The sequence below is a fragment of the Crocuta crocuta genome, unplaced genomic scaffold (assembly GCF_008692635.1).
Source record: "Crocuta crocuta isolate KB4526 unplaced genomic scaffold, BGI_CrCroc_1.0 scaffold275, whole genome shotgun sequence".
Classification (NCBI taxonomy): Eukaryota; Metazoa; Chordata; class Mammalia; order Carnivora; family Hyaenidae; genus Crocuta; species Crocuta crocuta.
Window position 1 is genome coordinate 1,604,078 of NW_027530497.1, and position 19,097 is coordinate 1,623,174.

A 19,097-nucleotide genomic window follows, 5' to 3' on the forward strand; every position below is an offset into this window, starting at 1 on the left:
TTCTGCCCATTTCTTCACTGGATTATTTGCTTTTCAGGTGTGGAGTTTGGTGAGTTCCTTACAGATTTTGGATACTAGCCCAGAAAAGGGACTTTAAAGACAAAACTATAGAATGCCATGTAAACTAAAGCTGGTTTGACGCATTTAAGAGAAGGGTTCTGTCCACTTTGCACACTAACGTGGCTGTACCTGAGTAAGTGTTTAGTTAGGGCTTGCACCCATGGCCCCAGATTGCGCAGAGGGACAAGCAGCTTGAGAGGAAAGTCATTGCAAGTGACCCAGGAGCCTGGCAGAGTGAGCCAAACTCCACAGCACACCTGGGTGTAATGGTTAATTTCATGTGTCAGCTTGGCTGCACCATTGTGCTTAGTTTTTTTTTTTTTTTGTCAAACACCAGCCAAGATGTCATGGCGAGGTATATTTTAGATGAGATTAAGATTTGAAGCAATAGACTTTGAGTAAAAGTCTATTGTGGGTGGGCCTCATCCAATCAGTTGAAGGCCTTAAGAGAAAAGGCTGAGGTCTCCCAAGGAAGAAGGCATTCTGCCTCTAAACTGTCTTGTGACTACATCAACTCTTCCCTGAGTCTCCAGCTTGCCGGCCTGCCTTAAAATGTCAGATTGGCCAGCCCCTGAAATCACATGGGCCAGTTCCTTAACATAAGTCTCTTTCTTACTCTCTATCTCTGTCTCTACATACACACATACACACACGTGCGCGCGCGCACACACGCTTGCTCACATCCTGTTGGTTCTGTTTCTCTGGAGAACCCTGGTCAACACAGGAGGTGACTTGCCCACCGGGACCAGTTTTCCCCATTACACACACCCGGTGTGCTAGTGGGTTTTAGGCTTTGAGAAAAGAAGTGTAACATCAAGGGGAAAACTATGGCGCAGAAAGCCCTGCAGCTCTCTGAGGAGCACCCCCTCTGGAGTGAGTTTCCTTGCTGGCCAGGGAGGAGACATCCACGGGGAAGTCAGGTAGGACGTCTCCGTGAATGCGGGCAGGCGGTGAGCGAGCAGTGGGGGAGCAGCGGCAGCCTGTGGAGCAGGACCATGTGAACAGGGTGTGGGTCTGAGCAAGGCAGGCACTGTCCGTCTAGCCCTTCTGTTCGAGAAGAAGGAAACTTAACTAGAACTGCAAAGTGGCCAAGCCTAGGGAGCACGGGGACTATACCTGTGAGCATCCCAGGAATATTTGTTAAAGACTTCGTGTAAAAGCACAGAGTGTTGAGCCTTGTACCGTTACCATCAATGGAGCTTTACTCTGAGGTCACTTGCTAGCGGGGTTTGGACATGTGGGTTACATTTGCCTGGTACCAAATTGATTGACAGTATTTTGGTACAAAGGAGCTACTTACAAATTCATCGTGGTGAGATTGGCTAGAAACATGGAATCAGGTTCTCAGCAATACAACCTCCTCCTGGGTTAAGCAGAGTCAAGTCGGTTTCCTGTGACTTCTCAGAGACTCTAAAACAAATGTGCTTGGGGTGCCTGGGTGGCTCAGTCGGTTACGTGTCCTACTTCAGCTCAGGTCATGGTGGTTCGTGGGGCCCAGCCCCATGTTTGCTCTGTGCTGACGCTCAGAGCCTGCAGCCTGCTTCTGATTCTGTGTCTCCCTCTCTCTCTCTGACCCTCCCCTGCTCATGCTGTCTCTCTTCTCTCAGAAATAAATAAAGCATTAAAAAAAAAAATGAGCAAAAGAGATTACTGCACATCCTTTCTTGGAATGCCAGAGCCTGCCATTGCCTTCCACTAGGCTATATACAACTCTGTGGAGGGACCTTTAACTTGTAGAACACTATTAGCAATGCACATAATTTTTGTTCATAGAAATGCAAATTTTATGAGAGTCAACTGATTATTTCCCTAAAGATCTTGTAAATTCATTTCAGCATTTCTTGACTGTATATGAATTTTCGATTCTAGGGTTCTTCCTGTGGATAGGTTGTAACATCTTTTTCTGTTCACTCAGTAATTTAATGAGCTAAATGAAATCTATGACCTATTCATTTTATATTGATACAAGCCTGTGATTTTACCTTCCTTTTTTTTTAATCTTTTAACAACATCAGTTACCTCCTACACAACCTTACTTTGAATAAGCAACTTCGGAGGAAGTTCGATATGCTGAAATATTTTGTGTCAAATTTCGTAGAATTCCAGCAACTGATTAAACATCCATTGAGCAAGGGGAAGCCCATAGTGAATCTTTTTTTGTTATAAATAATGAAGTTTTGGGGTGCTGGTGGGTTGGTCCAGAGCCGACAGCCAAGAAAGAATTTTTGAAGATGTCTTTGGAACAAAAAGATGATTTTATTAAGGCATGGGACAGGAACCATAGACAGGAAGAGCTGCACTGGGGTCGTGAAGGGTAACTCATTATATACCCTCAGGTTGGGAGGGGGTCAGGGTTAGAGTAAGTCTCTAAGGCATTTTGGAAGCAAGGTTTCTAGGACCTTGAGGGACTAGCTGTTGGCTAGGCAAAGGCCATTATTACCATTTAGTAAAACCTCAGTCATGAGACCCTTCAGATGTGTATCGGGGGCCATAAGCTTGGAGTATGATTGCCAGAATAGATCTTGGGCCCTTGAGATAAAGGAAGTAGACTTATTACAGGATCCTTGAGGTCGGAACAATGTTAAGCCAAGGTTCTCTTTTGCCCCTAGCAAAGTGCCATCATCGAGACAGCTGAGCTCCTAGAGGGAGGTCACTCTGCTGGTTTCAAGGACTTGTCAAAGGCCTGTAGGCAGTAAGGAAATTTAATTTTTCATTTGCCTTAGTTTCTCACATCACCATGGCAGGTACTTAAAGCTGTTTCCTTTGTTCTTGGGTAGCTGGGAGTGTCTGGGGGAATATCACACATATTCCACCTGGGGAGTGGTGGAGTGGTGCCAGCCTGTATTTTGCCCTCCACTTACCCCATGGTCCCTCATCAATAAACAAGACAACAGGCTCCAAATTAAGTCACTTGTATTAAGCCTGTATCACCAAAAGGAGACTTAATTACAGTTTCAACCCTCCCCAAAATGGAATGTTATATTAGTTAGGAATTGTCTGATCAGCACTAGTTAGGTATGTGCCTGAGTAGCCCCTGCCATCCCCTAAGGAAAAGTAACCTGGCAATAATAACCAGTCTGCTTTTTTGCCTGCTGTCACCTCCTTGTTCACACTTTCCTCTGGCTATAAAAGTCTTTCATTTTGTGTAGCTCCTCGAAGCTCTTTCTATCTGCCAGACTGGGTGCCGCTTGACTTGCTCAAATAAAATTCTTCATATGCCTCAGTTTATCTTTTTAACAGGAAGAAATGGTGATGTTAGTGTTAGATGAGAGTAGAAGGTGCTGCTGATAAATTGCCATGGGTATTAGGCTAAAGTGCTCTCAGGTGGTTCTGTTCAGGGCTTATGTTGCTATAAAATGGGCACCCCACCTTGATCTAGGAAGTGGGCTAAAGAGAGTGTCACATATGGTATTAATGACTTTTGCTTTTTCCTCTCCTTTTTTTGGCAGAATAACCAAGTGCTAGGGATTGGAAGCGGCTCTACAATCGTTCATGCTGTGCAGCGAATAGGTATGCTCTTGGGGTGTCTGCTGTATGTTTTGTGGGGGACAGTGGGGTGGGGATGTGGTGGGGCGGAGGAAGGAGGGGCAAAGCATTGGCACCTGCCCAACTCTGCTCTTCTCTGAGAGATATTCTTGGGCCTCTTCAGCTAACTTTGGGGGATGCCCTGGCTTTGTTTACTTTGCTCATGTGGAGGGTGGGAGTGGATTTAGGATGAGATCTCAGCAGAATTTTAATCCTTATGTGTGGCCCCTAGGGCCCTGGGATAAGCCTTCTAAAGCCGTTGGGTCCCTCGGTCAACCTCAGGTGGACATACTGAGCTCAGAGCAGGCTCACCCTGTCCATGACCTTGGAGTGGATATGAGGCACCCAGAGTTGGTGGCTCCTTCCTGCAGGTGCTGGCTTCTTACTGATTAGGGTGTCCTTGAGCTTAGGAAAGGCTCTGGACTTATCAGCCCGTGTGGCTGCTCAACAGGTTTTACTGCTCTGCTTTTGTCTGTTAAAACAAAGCCCAGAGGAGAGACTTGCCTGAATGCTGATTGCTTCTTCTAGGTGCCAAGGGGGGCAGTGCTCAGGATACAAAGTCCAGAACACTTAGTCTTTAAAAGAGTGGCTGTGGTGCTGGCGTGATGGCTTCTGGAATCCTCATTGGCTTAACACAGGCTTTTGTGTTGCATACCTTTCTACCTTAGCACTGAGTGTATGGAGGATTGTAGGGCATGGGAATTAGTGTGCATTTCATAATAGTGGCTTCTGAACCTGCCATGATGCAGACCCAGTGATTAAAAAGACTTGAACTTTTAATAAAGTTTTTTTGGTAAGAGTCCCTCCCCACCCCCTGAAATGTACAAATCCAAAAAGAATAAGTAAACCCTGCTTAACCACCCTCTGGGGCCTATAAATGATTATATGTATTATGCATGTAAAAGTAAAGTACAAGGAAGAAGTAGTTAAGACTGGAGCTAGACTGCGTGGGATGTCAGCTCTGCCACCTATTAGTGACATAACTACCCAGTGGCTTTACCTATCTGTGCTTCAGTTTCCTCATCTATAAAGTGGGAGTAATAGTTGAAACTTAACCTTTGGGTTGTTAGGATTAAAAGTTCACATGTAAAAAGCATTTGAATATTGCCAGGAACGTAGTAGTCACAAACACCTGACATGGCTCTATTTGTAGTTAGTATTTAGTCCTCAGGCTTTTGAATGTCCCTGTCTTGTGTGTGTGAGATGTTTGTTCACAGAGTTTTTCACCAAGGCTGGGGACACAGAATGAAAGGCAGCTGTCAGTAGGGAATAGACCTTTCCTTTTCTGTTGGATTTGAGCAGATGTGCACATGACAAGAAAAATAAAGTGAGGAGAGTGAAAAACCACCAACGTGGCTTTTGTCTCCACAGCTGAAAGAGTGAAACAAGAGAATCTGAACCTCGTCTGCATTCCCACCTCCTTCCAGGTATGTCCTGCTTTCCATTCTGCACCATGGCATTTGGCTGCTGAATCTTCTGGATCCCGAGGACGTGGAGGTGTGGCTTGGTTTCTCCCTTTGCCCTCAGGAACCTTCCTTCTCTTCTCTTTTTTGGATCGCCCTGTTCTTGGTCCTGTTTCTTGTCATTTCTTCCCCACCCCTTTTGTTTCCTTCACTTTGGGTGAAGCACATCTTTTAAGAAGCTGTCTAAGTGTGTGGGATGCCAAGTTGTTGACAACTTTGGATGTCTGAAAAATGTCTTAAATTTTTTTATTTTAATTTTTATTTTACTTCTTTTTAGAGAGAGAGAATATTAAGCAGGTTCCACACTCAGTGCAGGGCCCGATGTGGGGCTCGATCCCATGACCTTGACCCTGGGATCATGACCTGAGCTGAAATCAAGAGATGGATGCTCATCCAGGTGTCCCTGAAAATATCTTTATACTAGCCTTCCTTGAAGTTGGTTGTTTGGCTTAGAGAATTATATATTAGATCTTTTCTGAGGAAATTTGAAGGTATTTCTCTATTCTGTAGTTTTCAGTTTGCTATTAAAGGAGTTTGATGCCATTCTGATTCTTGATCCTTTGTATGAAACCAGTATTTTACACTCTCTGAACCCTGATACCCTGATGTTATCTTTTCTTTGTGTCCAGTGTTCTGGCATTTCACCATAGTGTGTTTTAGTGTGGGTTTGTTTCATCCATGCTCCTGGGCCCTTGGAAGGACATTTCATTCTCTAAACTCATACTCTTCATTTTGGGGGAGTTTTTTTCCTATTGTTCAATTTTCTTGCCTCTGTTTTCTCTGGTTTTTCGTTCTAGGATGTTTGTCTTATTCTTCGTGCTTGCAGGCTGTTTTGCCCTATTATCTTTTTAGCTTTGTCTTTTCTAACCCCCTTTTTTTTTAATGTTTATTTATTTTTAAGAGAGAGAGTATAAGCTGGGGGAGGAGAGAGAGAGACACAGAATTTGAAGCAGGCTTCAGCCTCTGAGTTGTCAGCATGGAGCCTAATGCGGGGCTCGAACCCACGAGCTATGAGCTCATGACCTGAGCCAAAGTCAGACACTTGACTGACTAAGCCACCCAGGCACCCCCTCTAACCCTTCTATTGAGCTTATTTTACTGTCTCATGTTTAGTTTCCAATGAGATCTCTTTTTGTTTTGTTTTCTGAGAGTTTTTTTTTTAATTGTTCTTGTTTAATGGGGTCAGTTTTTTTCAGTGTCTCCCTTTATCTCCATTTGTTTTTAACATTTTTTTCTCCTTATATATCTGTTTTCCCAAAGTTTGTTGGAAGTATAATTTAATACAGTAAAATTTATTCTTTTTTGCATATGATTATAAGTTTTGACAGATCAACCAGCACAGTCAAAATATGGTTAGGTTGTTTGGTGTTTTATTTTATTATGTTTTTGCATTCCTGATTCTGGCTTTCCTTAGCTCTCTGCTCATTCTTTTTTTTTTTTTTTTTTTTTTTTTTTGTAAGAGGGGGAGGGGAGCNCCCAGGCGCCCCAGCTCTCTGCTCATTCTGAGGACTGGTAGACTAAAGCTGATTGGAAAGTAGCTTGTAGGATAAAGGTGGTCTTTGCTCCAGGTTTGTCAGCCAAGCCTGTTGAAGAGCTCCTTATGTCAGATTATTTGTCTTCTGGCTGCTCAGATGTCTCAGAGAAGACTGGCCAGTGCCCCTGTGGGAAGAGTATGCATGGCCACCTGTGTCCCGGGGTCCAAGTAGACAAAGAAGCTAGAAGACCTCTGTCATTATTCTGGATATAAACTTGCTCCCAGTTTTCAATGAAGAACCTGTAATAGTTGGGAAAGAAGTGTCTGCACCATTTTGCAGTATCTCTTTGACTCTGGGCTTGATTGTGACTTGCTTTGTCATTGGGATGTGACCAAATGATATTCCAGTAGAGGACTGAAAGGCACTTTTGTGGTGGGGCTTGGCCCTTCTTGCTGCTGAAGCCATTTTGCCACCATGTGAACAAGCCTAGGCTACTCTTCTGGAGGATTCAGGGCTGAGCAGCTCCAGGTGTGCGAGGCAAGCCTTTTTCCTACACCTATCAGCCTGTTCCAGAGACTTCCCAGTTAGTCCATGGAATCATGAGAATTGATATATATTTGCTCCTTTTTTCAAAATTAATTATTAAAAAAATTTTAATGCCAGTTTAGTTAACATACAGTGTTATATTACTTTCAGGTGTACAATAAAGTGATTCAGCAATACCATACATTACTCAGTGCTCATCACAATGAGTGTACTATTAATCTGCTACCTGTTTATCCACCCCACCCCCATCTCCCTTCTGATAACCACCATTTCTCTGTAGTTAAGAGTAGTTTTTGGTTTGTTTTGTTTCTTCAGTTCCACATATGAGTGAAATCAAATGGTATTTGTCTTTCTCTGACTTACCTTGTTTAGCATTACACTCTACATCCATCCATGCTGTTGCAAAGGTGAAGATTTTATTCTTTTTTATGGCTGAGTAATATTCCATTGTGTCATTTTGTGTGTGTGTGTGTGTGTGTGCGTGCATATATACATACACACCACATCTTTATCCATTCATCTGTAGATGGACACATAGGCTGCTTCCATAATTTGGCTACTGTAAATAATGATGTAGTAAACATAGGGGCTCATATGTCTTTTTGAATTAGTGTTCTGGTATTCTTTGGGTAAATATTCAGTAGTGGAATTATTGGATCATACAGTAGTTCTATTTTTAATTTTTTGAGGAACCCCCATACTGTTTTCCACAGTGTCTGTACCACTTTGCATTCCCACCAAGAGTGTATGAGTGTTCCTTTTTCTCCACATCCTCATCAACAGTTGCTATTTCTTGTGTTTTTGATTTTAGCCATTCTGACAGATGTGAGGTGGTATATCATTATAGTTTTGATTTCCATTTCCCTGATGATGGGTGATGTTGAGTATCTTTTCTTGTGTCTGTTGGCCATCTGTATATGGAGAATGCAGAGAAATGGAGAAATGTCTGCAGTATTCTCTCTTTTAAGCCCCTGAGTTTTGGGGTAGCTACTGTGCAGCAAGAGCTCGCTGAGGGAGGGCCCTCCGTCTTCAACTGTGCCTGCAGGCCAGTTCCGAGACCTGCTGTTTGACCTTCTCCAGAAAATAAATGAATAAATATGCTGCTTTGGGAGTAGTGGAGAAAGAGAGATACAGCAGGTTCGTAACTACGTTTTACTCCCACTGACAAGTCTGCTTCCCAAAGTTCGCAGTGCTGTGGAACTCCGAACCTTTTGGGAGGTTCTTTATGTGCTATTTATTTAGTGTCTTCTTCACTTCTTCCAGTGCTATTTTAGGATTTGTCTTTCTTTTTCATTTTTGGCAGTTCCCATTGTCCATCAGTGGTCCAGCTTTTAAAAGTTTGCTACTATTTTCTCCTCTTTTTGTTTATGTGTTTTAGAAAATTTCCTTTATTATAGTTTTACAGAGGTTTTGGGAAAGAGTTGAGCTAAATAGAGGTGTTTAAATTGCTGTTTTTAATTGGAGGTTTAGTACTGTGTTCTTAAAATAACATCCTCCTAACCCACATACATTTTATGGTGGTAAGTGATAATAGTGTACCCAGAGTGGAAAATGCCGGCCAATTCCAGTAGATTCAGTGGAGGAGTCATTCACAGTCATAGAGCTTGTAAAAATTCATTTGTTCAGAGTTACCGTTTTTTCCCCCCCCCTCATATGCAAACTTATTTCTTGTTAAGTTTAGCTAGATACAGACTCCTGAAATGATTGAAAAAGTCAAAATACTCCATGCTTTACCTTCTAAACAAGTAAACCTATAGAGATTTAAAGGATTTTTCTGTAGATTTTTCCTTTAAGGTTAAAAGTTTCTAGAAGAGGATAATAAAAAAAGGTACTTAAAAGTCAGACTTGGTCTAGGCCAAAAACTTTATTTTTCATGTCAGCTTTCGGTGCACCTCAACTAGATGATTGAAAGGAAAATATGAACTTTCCTATTTTATTGTGAAATTTATGAACAACAGGGCTGCTAGTCTGCCACACGCCACTGTCCTTAGTCACAAGAGGCTTTTGGGGGCCCTGCTGTGGGATTGCAATGATAAGGCCATTGGCTTCTTTTTTCCAAAAGCACAACGTAAACATTAGCTTACTGCTCCCTGTGCTTTCAGGAGCTGGAAAAGCAGACATGGGTGTTTATGCTACACCTTCCGGAGACCTTTAAACTTATAAGTTCAGGGTGTCTGGTATAAAGGAGACACTGGTGTCACCCGAGCACCTGTGGCTGCATATGTGCTGACTAAGCCAGTGTTAGTTCGATACCCCCACAATTGGGCTGTCGTGTGTTGTGTTGAAGTCGGTATATTGGTCTCCTAGGGCTGCCGTAACAAGGGACCACAAACCCAGTGTGACTTAACCAGAATCTATTGTCTCTTCAGTTCTGAAGGCTAGCAGTTTGAGGTCAAGTAGGAGAATCTGGTGTGCCTTTCTCTTAGCTTCTGGTGGCTTTCTGGTTGTCTTTCGCCTTGCTTGGCTTATAGGTGCATCGCCCTGATCTTTGCTTTCATGTTCACATGCCTTTCTCCCTGTCTGTGTCCAGATTCTCCTCCATGGGACACCAGTCATACCAGTCATATTGGATTAAGGCTCAGCCTAATGACTTTGTTTTAACATGATTACATCTGTGAAGACCCTGTGTCCAAATAAGGTCACATTCTGAAGTACTGGGTGTTAAGACTCCAGCCTTTTTTTTTTTTTCCCCAGGGGAACACAGTTCATCTCATAACAGGAAGTTCATGTTGTTTGTGGCTCTGACTGTCTTGTGTGTGCAGAGCCACTCGCAGGGGACCTATAGGGAGTCCAGTCAAAGATGGGGAGAAGGGAGAGTTGTAGGACTTGCAGATGGGAGCCGGTCCTACCTCTGTGACTATTGAGGTCAGTGTACAAGAGTTCTCCACAATCTGGACAGGGGTGTAGACTGTTTAAAGCTAGGACAGATCCTGTCCTTGTATTACTGCTTATTGTCCCAAATGAGGGATCCATGGCTTGCAGGAGTTGGGGTGGGGCCTCCCAGCCATACAACATTTACAGGGTTTCTTTCATATGCTGGACTTTTTTTTTTTATTTTTTATGAATATAATTTATTGTCAAATTGGCTTATATACAACACCCAGCGCTCATCCCAGCAAGTGCCGTCCTCACTGCCCATCACCCATTTTGCCCTCTCCCCCAACCCCCATGCACCCTCAGTTTGTTCTCTGGATTTAAGACTCTCTTGTGGTGTTAAGTTTCTCAAGATCCACTGAGTGAAAACATAATATGATATCTGTCCTGTGACTGATTTATTTTACTCAGCGTAATGCTTTCCAGTTCCATCCATGTTGCTGCAGATGGCATGATTTCATTCTTTCTCATTGCCAAGTAGTACTCCATTGTATAGATAAACCACATCTTTATCCATTTGTCAGTTGATGGACATTTAAGCGCTTTCCATAATTTGGCTCTTGTTGAGAGCGCTGCTATAAACATTGGAGTCCATGTGCCCCTATGCATCATTATGTGCTGGACTTTGGATGAGAACTAAGATGGGTGGCTGCTGGTGGTGGTGGTAAGGAGGCAGAATTCAGTTGGACATAGCGATCATTGAGGATGTGCGTAGTATTATACAGATATGAGGCTCCTATGCATGGGAGCCACCATCTCCAGTGCCCAGTGTGGTGCCTGGCTTTTAGGCACTCTGTATGTGGTTGTTGGATGAATTAATGCTACATTTATGTGTGTCATTATTTACAAGTAAATCGTAGAGAAGTAGAGATAATGTGGCTTTTAGAGGAAGGAAAGCCTACTCCTTGCCCAGCAAATTGGGGAGAGCTTCCCGGGAAGGATGACATTTGAGCTGGGTGTGTGGGGCTGGAGTTTGGGAGAAGGTGGAGGAGGAATGCCAAGACCTCAAAGAACTCCTTTTGAAATTGTTATCTTTAATAGCATGTTATTATATAAGATGACTTCAATTCCATTTATAAACGGGCCTGTCCTCTCTGCTTCTTGTTCTTTTACCATTCTCTCTGTTTTCCTTTTCTTCTGATTCCCTTCTTAGTCCCTAGATAAGACAGGAAGGCAGGAGACTATTTCTGGTCTTCAGTCTGTCCCTAACTTACCACTGTGACCTCTCTGGGCATCCATTTCTTCCTTAAAACAGGGGTTTGCACTAGGTAACTCCTAGAATGAACTGAGAATGATTGCTTATTTACCCAGCTATTGGTTCAAATGATGCTAACTGCTGTTGGGTAGCAAGGATGTGGAAAATGTGCTCTCTCACACTCTGATTACAATCCAGATGGACAAGTAAGACATCCTCATGGAATAGTAACACTGTCCAGTGGTGCAGGCAGTCTTTGAGCTTAGGAAATGTTAAATTAAAGTGATATATTTGTACAGGACTTTTTCCTTAGGAATTCTGGTAGACCAGTTTCCTGACAGCCAGTTTCTATGTGATATATCTGAATGCAGTTTCATATTCTTTCTAAAGTGTATAAGGTTACTAGGAAATCATAGTACATCACACAGTTGTATGTGCATGGGAGACTATCACCCTGAACCCTGTGCAGTTTGTATATCAGGTTTCTAACGCCATCTGTGTTCAATATCTGTTGCTATGGAACCAATTACCCTTAAATTTAGCAGCTTAAAACAACAAACATTTATTATCTCTAGTTGCCACGGGTCAGGAAGGGTCAGGAATCCACAGTGGGTTAGCCAGGCGGCCAGGCTTCGGTCTCTGACGAGCTTACCGGTAAGCTGTTGGCCAGGGCTGTGGTCATCTCAAGACCCAACTGTGTGTCCAAGCTCTGTCACATGGGTGTCGCAGGCCTTCATCCTTCACAGGCTGTTTGGGAGGGCCTCTGTTAGTGTCTCCAGGACGTGGCAACTTTTTCCCTGCTGTGTGTGATAAGAGAGGGGGCAGAGGGAAGAGGGAGGGATCTTGTCGAGCATGCCACCCTTACCCACCCCTCAGCATTCTTTATAAACTAATCTCTGAAGTATCTTGCATCGCCTTTGCTGTGTGCCATTTGTCACTCAGACCAACCCTGGGACTTTGTGGGCAGGGATTATCCAAAAGCATGAAGACCAAGAGGTGGGGATGGTCATCTTAGGGGCTACCTTCCAGACTTTCCCATTGTTCTTATAGCTTCAGGGTCTGGAATTAGGGTGCTTTCTACAGCACTACTTTTGGAGACATATAGGAACTGAGAAATAATTATCCAATACCATTTTTATTGTTTTCTCCTTTCATTATGTATTTATTTTGAGAGAGCAAGAGAGAGCAGGGGAGGGGTAGAGAGAATCCCAAGAATTCTCTTGCCGGGCTCGAACTCACAAACCACGAGATCATGACCTGGGCTGAAACCAAGATCAGACATTTAACCAACTGAGCCACCCTGGCGCCCCAGAATCGGGTTATTTTTGTTTTGAATTTGCTATTTTCAGTAAGTATTTTATTTTAGCTTTTTATGTGGAAATTTTCATACTTCAAAAAGGATAAAGAACCACATAATGAACTTTCATGTACCCATCACCCAGTATTAGTAATCACCAGTTCATGGTCAGTTTTTGTTTTTTTTTTAAACAATATTTGTTTTTCTTTTTTTTAATGTTTTATTTATTTCTGAGAGAGAGAGAGACAGACACAGCGTGAGCAGGAGAGGGTCAGAGAGAGAGGGAGACACAGAATCTGAAACAGGCTCCAGGCTCTGAGCTAGCTGTCAGCACAGAGCCTGACAAGGGGCTCGAACCCATGAACCGTGGGATCATGACCTGAGCAGAAGTTGGCGCTTTACCGACTGAGCCACCCAGGCGCCCCAGTTTTTTTTTAATCTGAACCCCATTCTCCTCTACCTTGACTATTTTTTAAATTTTATTTATTTTTGAGAGAGAGAGAGAGAGAGTTGGGCGTGCAAGCAGAACAGGGGCAGAGAGAAGGGGAGAGAGAGAATCCTAAGCAGGATCCCTTCTGTCAGCATAGACCCAGTGTAGGGCTCTATCCCATGAACCATGAGATCATGACATGAGCCAAAATCAAGAGACAGATGCTCAACCAACTGAGCCACCCAGGCACCCCACCTTGATGATTTTGAAACAAATTCAGTCATAGTATAATTTCATCATAACGATTTCATTATGTCTCTTTGAAAAATAGGGAGGCTTTTAAACATCTTTTAATACTAAAAAATTTAATAATCTTTGGTAACATAAAATAATCTTTAGGGTTTAAATTTCCCCTTGTCTTATCGTTTAAACATATTTTTTAATTTATTTAGGATCCCAACAAGGACCATATATTGCAAATTACAGGATCTTTTTTGGTTTGACTCTTAGGATTTTGGATTTGAAGATTGACATTGGTCATTTCATCCATCCCAAGAAAACTTGCCAAGGGTCATGTGGCTGGTTCATTTAAGAGTAGAGTTGAGACCTTCTGATTCTTAATCTCAGATGTTTTTCATTTTAAACAAAATATTTTCAAGACATGCCTTTGGAAGAAAATTTTTTATCCTTTGGTCCCTCTGCTTATGGTAAGCAATGACATGAATACAATGAATACAGATCCTTATCACTTGGATTTGGGTGGTCAAACTCGAAGATTCAAGGTGTATTTATTCCAGCTGTGACTCCCACGTGGTAGCAGTAATCACTGCTCTTTTTTTTTTTGTTGTTGGCCTCTTTGAAAGGTTAATATGAGGCATGTCTATAAAGTAAATCTCAGGTCTCTCCCAGTGTGGTGTTCTCCATTTGCTCAGCCCTTCGCTTAGTCATTTGAACATCCTGCCTTTAATACACTGTATGGAGTGTGTATATTCTTTTGTTTATTTTTTATTTTTAAACATAAGTTATGTTTTAAGTTTATTTATTTTGAGAGAGAGTGCACACACGTGCATGCAAGTGGGTGTGGGGCAGGAGAGAGAGAATCCCAGCTGGGCTGACAGCTCGGAGTCGAACGCGGGGCTTGATCCCAGTAACCGTGAAATCATGACCTGAGCCGAAATCAAGAGTTGAATGCTTAACTGACTGAGGCACCCAGACACCCTTTTTGCTTATTTTTATTCAACATTATAGCCTGAAAATCACTCTATTCATTCAGTTCTTATTTTAGGAAGTTTTTGTTGTTGTTGTTGTTTTGTTTTTTGTTTTAAATACTGTATTACCATAAGCTTTAGGAGTCCATGGCATTGTCTTTTTTAAAACTTCTTTTTATTTTAGAGAGAGTGTTAGTGGGGTAGGGGCCAAGGGTTGGGGGGGAGGGGAGAGGAAAGAGAGAGAAGGAAAGAGAGAGAGAGAGAATATCTTAGCAGGGTCCACGTTCAGCACAGAGCCACATGCGGGGCTTGATCCCATGACCTGGGGATCATGACCTGAGCTGAAGTCAAGAGTTGGATGCTCAACTGACTGAGCCGCCCAGGGGCCCCCATGGCATTGTCTTAAATAGCAGGTCACAGAGGAGGAATCTTAGCCTGGCACTCGGGATCTTCACCATATGCTATTTGCCTTCTTCTGGCTCCCAGGATGAATTAGCTTAGTTTTGCCCTTCATAGAGCTAGATCTCCTGCTCTTAGTGGGCCCAGTTGGATTTGGGAGAGAGCCTTGGTTAGGACTCCATGTCTGACACTTAAATCCAAAAGAATGCTGAGAATCTTTTCTACGTGCTCAGAGTAAATGATCATGGGTGCTTTTTCCTGTCCTCCATAGGCCCGTCAGCTCATCTTGCAGTATGGCTTAACTCTCAGTGACCTGGACCGACACCCAGAGGTAAGAGAGTTGGGCTGCTTTGTCTTTCTGTCTTTTTTAAGGCTGTCACTTGCTCATGGACTCAATGTCCTGTTGAGTCTGGGAGAAAGGTCAGTGAGTCATGCTACATTTTCTCCAGGGGTTTTGAATGTTAAATTTGGCTGACCTCACGAGAGGAGAGGTTGTTAGTTTCCGGTACATTCCCTGTGGTTAACCCTGAGGGCTCAGTATGAGTGTGGTGAAGGGGGATTGCACAAACCCAGGGCTGGATCCACGGCTTCCTGTGGTCCGTGTACAGAAGTGTGAGAGTGAGCCGGCCCATGGGGCTTACCACTAAGTGGAGAGGAGAAGTAATTTTCTGAGGCGGCCATGGACATTTGAAAACAGGTTGCAGTTAGGTGTTATAGCAAAGCTGGTGAAACACACAGAGGAGACTGAAGTTGAGGAGGGTGAGCAGCAGACTCACAGTTAGCATTTGCTGAGCCTTCTTGTATACCATGTATTGTGCTAAGTGTTAGGCCTGTATTAAACTACTTACTCTCCAGTAGTCTTGAGGGTGCATACCATCATTATCCCATTTTATGGACGTGTAAAAGACACAGAGAGGACAAGCCATTTGCCAAAACCACACCTTCTGTAGCTGGTAGTGAGCTTAAATATGAATTTGGATGCTTCCGGCTCTGGAGCAATGCTACCTGGAAGGGTTTGTGGGGAGAGGTAAAGTTTGAGCAGAACTGTGAAGGCAAGGAAGCCAGGGCAGGAGAGAGCATTCCAGAGAGGAATAGATGGGAACTCCGGGAGCAGTTCTGCCGGGAGCCGTGCCGGCCTCTCTGGATGGCAGTCGCAGCGGGGAAGTGGCAGTGTTTGCAGCTCCTGCCATGAGAAACGAAAACTGGTATCTCCTTCTGCTACTACTGGCTCATGTTGGGTATAAGCCTGCTGGTATTGACCAGGCCTCCCAGTATTCCATATCAGACCCATATTCTGAACACAGATACCTCATAAGGAAAAACATACTCCTGCCTTTACAAAAGAGACTTTAGATGAAAGCTCTGTGGGTGATTGTCAAAAGGCTCTTCCTATGGGCCTTGCAGACCCAAGACTTGGATGATAAAGGGGGTTAAGAACACAAGAGTTACAATTGAGCCTGGTCCGGAGACAAAGAGCCTATTTTGGGGTTAAGGGCAGAACATAGTTACTACATATATCTTTGCTAATTGGTGACGCATAGTAGTCCCTTCCTCGAGGCCTACATTCCACAAACACCCTCCCTTACACTGGCAGCTGGGATGAGGATAGATAAGAGTAGCTAAAACATAAACCCAGGTGCAAAGACTGACACTTTTAGGGCCCCCATGTTAGTTTCCACAAACAAGCCAATTCAGAAACATTTATCCTCTTGAGAGCCAGACAGAATGACTCCTAGCTTATCTATATACAATTTAACTTGTATGTTATCCTATTTTTCACTAAGAACATTCTTTTATTTCCTTGGTCGGAATAATTCTGCAGTTGATATCACAAAAGGCCTCCCATTGTAAGAAATTCTTTTCTCTGACTTCATGTCGTTGCTGAACTTTTAAATAAAGACACCAAAACCAACAGGACAGAGATGCCTGCCTGGTGATCAGAAAGAATCTCGGGGCTCTCTCACTCTCTCACTGACACCGTCCATCCTTCAGGGACCCCTGGACCTGCTGGAGTCAGCTCGGCCTCCAGCACAGTTCCAGGCAGCTTATGTGGACAGTGCCTGGGTTGGCCTGGGTGGTAAGGACTGGGTAGGTGGAATGCATTGGTGCACAGTGGGCAAGGTTGGATTGCAGGAGGGGGGAGGGGTTATGGCAGCGTGCAGACCAAACTGCATAGGAGCCTCTGGTCTACTAGCCTGTGTCATTCCAGAACAAGTGGGCCTTAGAGGGGTTGGTAAGAACCATGGGAAGAGCTTGCTGGGGGATTTCTGTGGACAGAGCAGGCCACAGTGTGCATTTGTGTTCAGCACTGTGAGGAGGGTGGTTTGGGCCAAAGGTGGGCCTGCAACTCGTACAAAGAAGGCTGCAGCCTTCCAGGCCCTGGAGAAGTGGCGCAGTCCATCTCTTCAGACAGAGGGCGGGAGCTGTGAAAGGATGGAAGCACGGCGAAGCTGAAGCTTTGGACACTTTACTTCTGTGCCAGGCCAGGCAACTTAAACTGATTTGTACCCTGGGGTTTTTTATACCGCTCCTTTAAATAACCAGGTTTAAGGCTCCTGCCTTGTCCATGGAGAGTTAGTAGTGAAGAGAAATATAGAGCTTCCTTGATCTTAAGTTTTGAAAGATAAATGAACCCATTTTGCCCCTGACTGCTCTTGGCATTGGTGGTGGCATTTCCTAACAGTGGGACTGGACAAGCCCTGACAGGTGCTTTGGTGGGGTCGTAGTGGGGGTGCTTCAGCTAATTTCCAATTGCAGATCATGTCTTTTTAACTGTTCATTGGGTTTTCTTGTGTCTGCTTGAAATTGCCTTTCCTTTTGCCACTAATATGGAGACTTCTGAATTCGTGTTCCTCAGCCTTGTATCTGTTGCCCCTCTCCAGTGAAATTTATGTTTTTTTAAAGATGTTTTATTTATTTTTGAGAGAGAGAAACAGGGTGCGAGTGGGGGAGGGGCAGAGAGAGGGAGACAGAGAATCCGAAGCAGGCTCCAGGCTCTGAGCTGCCAGCATAGAGCCTGATGTGGGGCTCCAACCCATGAACCCCAAGATCATGACCCAAGCCAAAGTTGGATGCTCAACTGACTTAGCCGCCCAGGTACGCCCCCCACCCCCAGTGAAATTTTAATACCATAGGCATACTGTGTATCTTTTTCTCTTCTTAGGGGTGATGTCACCCCATGTTGGAGTTGTGTACTTTCAAATAATTCTAGCTCATCCACAGAGAAGCCCATCAATAAGGAAAGGGAATTAAAAGCTGGGTAAAAGCTGGACCCAGGTGTGATTTCTTGGCCCCATATTTGTTTCCTGGTGACCCTAGTAGACTAGCTTAACCTCTCAGAGCCTCAGTTTCTTGACTGGTTAAAAGGGAACAACTGAAACTAGCTAATAGGGCTGCTAAGGATCTGATGAGTTATTGCATGTCCAAGCTTTGCACAGAGCTTCGCTTCCAAAGGCTCTTAGTAGTTTCTGTATCTTTCCTCCCTTCCCCCAATGCAGATTGACCTCGCAATTGATGGTGCTGATGAAGTAGATGCTGATCTCAATCTCATCAAGGGCGGTGGGTAAGTGTTGTAGGGACTTTCTTGCTGAGGAGTATGCCAGTTAATCCTTAGCAAAGCAGATTGGAAGACAGAATAAACAAATTGCTACTGTGATGTATGTGAGCTTGTCTTTGTACTAGAAAGTTGATACCCTTTGGCTATAGAGCCAGCTTGGCATTTCTAGTCATGAGTAGCAGTCTGCTGACCAGGAACCTGGGCCTCTCGGTGAGATTATTCATCCTAATGCATTCTCTGTATCTACAGTCTTCAGCTGATTCAAATTTTAAAAACTGTACAGATTAAACCAAATATATTGCTGGGGCTAGATTATTAGGTCTGTGGGTAGGGGAGTGTGTGATCTTTGTTTTAAAGCTGCTCTTAGCCTCTTTGAGCACTTGCTTATGTATATATTCATTCATTTGGAAAGCATTTCTTTTTTTTTTTTTGTAATTTTTTAAAATGTTTTATTTATTTCTGAGAGAGGGACCGCGTGAACAGGGGAGGGTCAGAGAGAGGGAGACATAGAATCCAAAACAGGCTCCAGGCTCTGAGCTAGCTGTCAGCACAGAGCCCAGCGCAGGGCTCGAACCCATGAACCATGAGATCATGACCTGAGCCAAAGTCAGGCACTTAACTGACTGAGCCACCCAGGCACCCCTGAAAAGTATTTCTTGAATGTTTTTTTTTTTTTTTAATTGAGAGAGTGTGTGAGTGAGCACTAGCGGGGGAGGGGCAGAAGAGAGAGGGGGACAGAGGATCCGAACTAGGCTCTGTGGTGACGGCAGAGAGCCCGACACGGGGCTTGAACCCACCAACCTTGAAATCATGACCTTCGCCAAAGTCAGACACTCAACTGACTGAGCCACCCAGTACCCCTGGGTGTTTCTTCGATGTTGATACAGAGGGTAGGAAATGGTGAGTTGAAGAAGGTGAAGGCCTGTTTGGCAGGGAGCAGACTGGAGTGAGTGACACAAAGTATGTTAAGAATTTCACCGTGCTCCCTCTGCTTCATCGCCCCCACCTGGCAGGTACTGGACAGGACAGGTTGTTCACAGCTTGTCCTCAAGTCATAGGCCCTTCCATT

The 19,097-nt window shown here is 43.9% G+C and overlaps 1 protein-coding gene across 1 annotated transcript in view; it reads left to right on the top strand.

The window, feature by feature from the left end:
* Positions 1–19,097, top strand: part of RPIA (ribose 5-phosphate isomerase A) — a 37,500-nt gene that overhangs the window by 8,189 nt on the left and 10,214 nt on the right. Inside the window, exons 2-5 of the mRNA XM_077766693.1 lie at positions 3,510–3,570; positions 4,957–5,012; positions 14,744–14,803; positions 17,970–18,034. Of these exons, the coding sequence (XP_077622819.1) occupies positions 3,510–3,570; positions 4,957–5,012; positions 14,744–14,803; positions 17,970–18,034 (242 nt within the window). The remainder of the gene's footprint in view (positions 1–3,509; positions 3,571–4,956; positions 5,013–14,743; positions 14,804–17,969; positions 18,035–19,097) is intronic.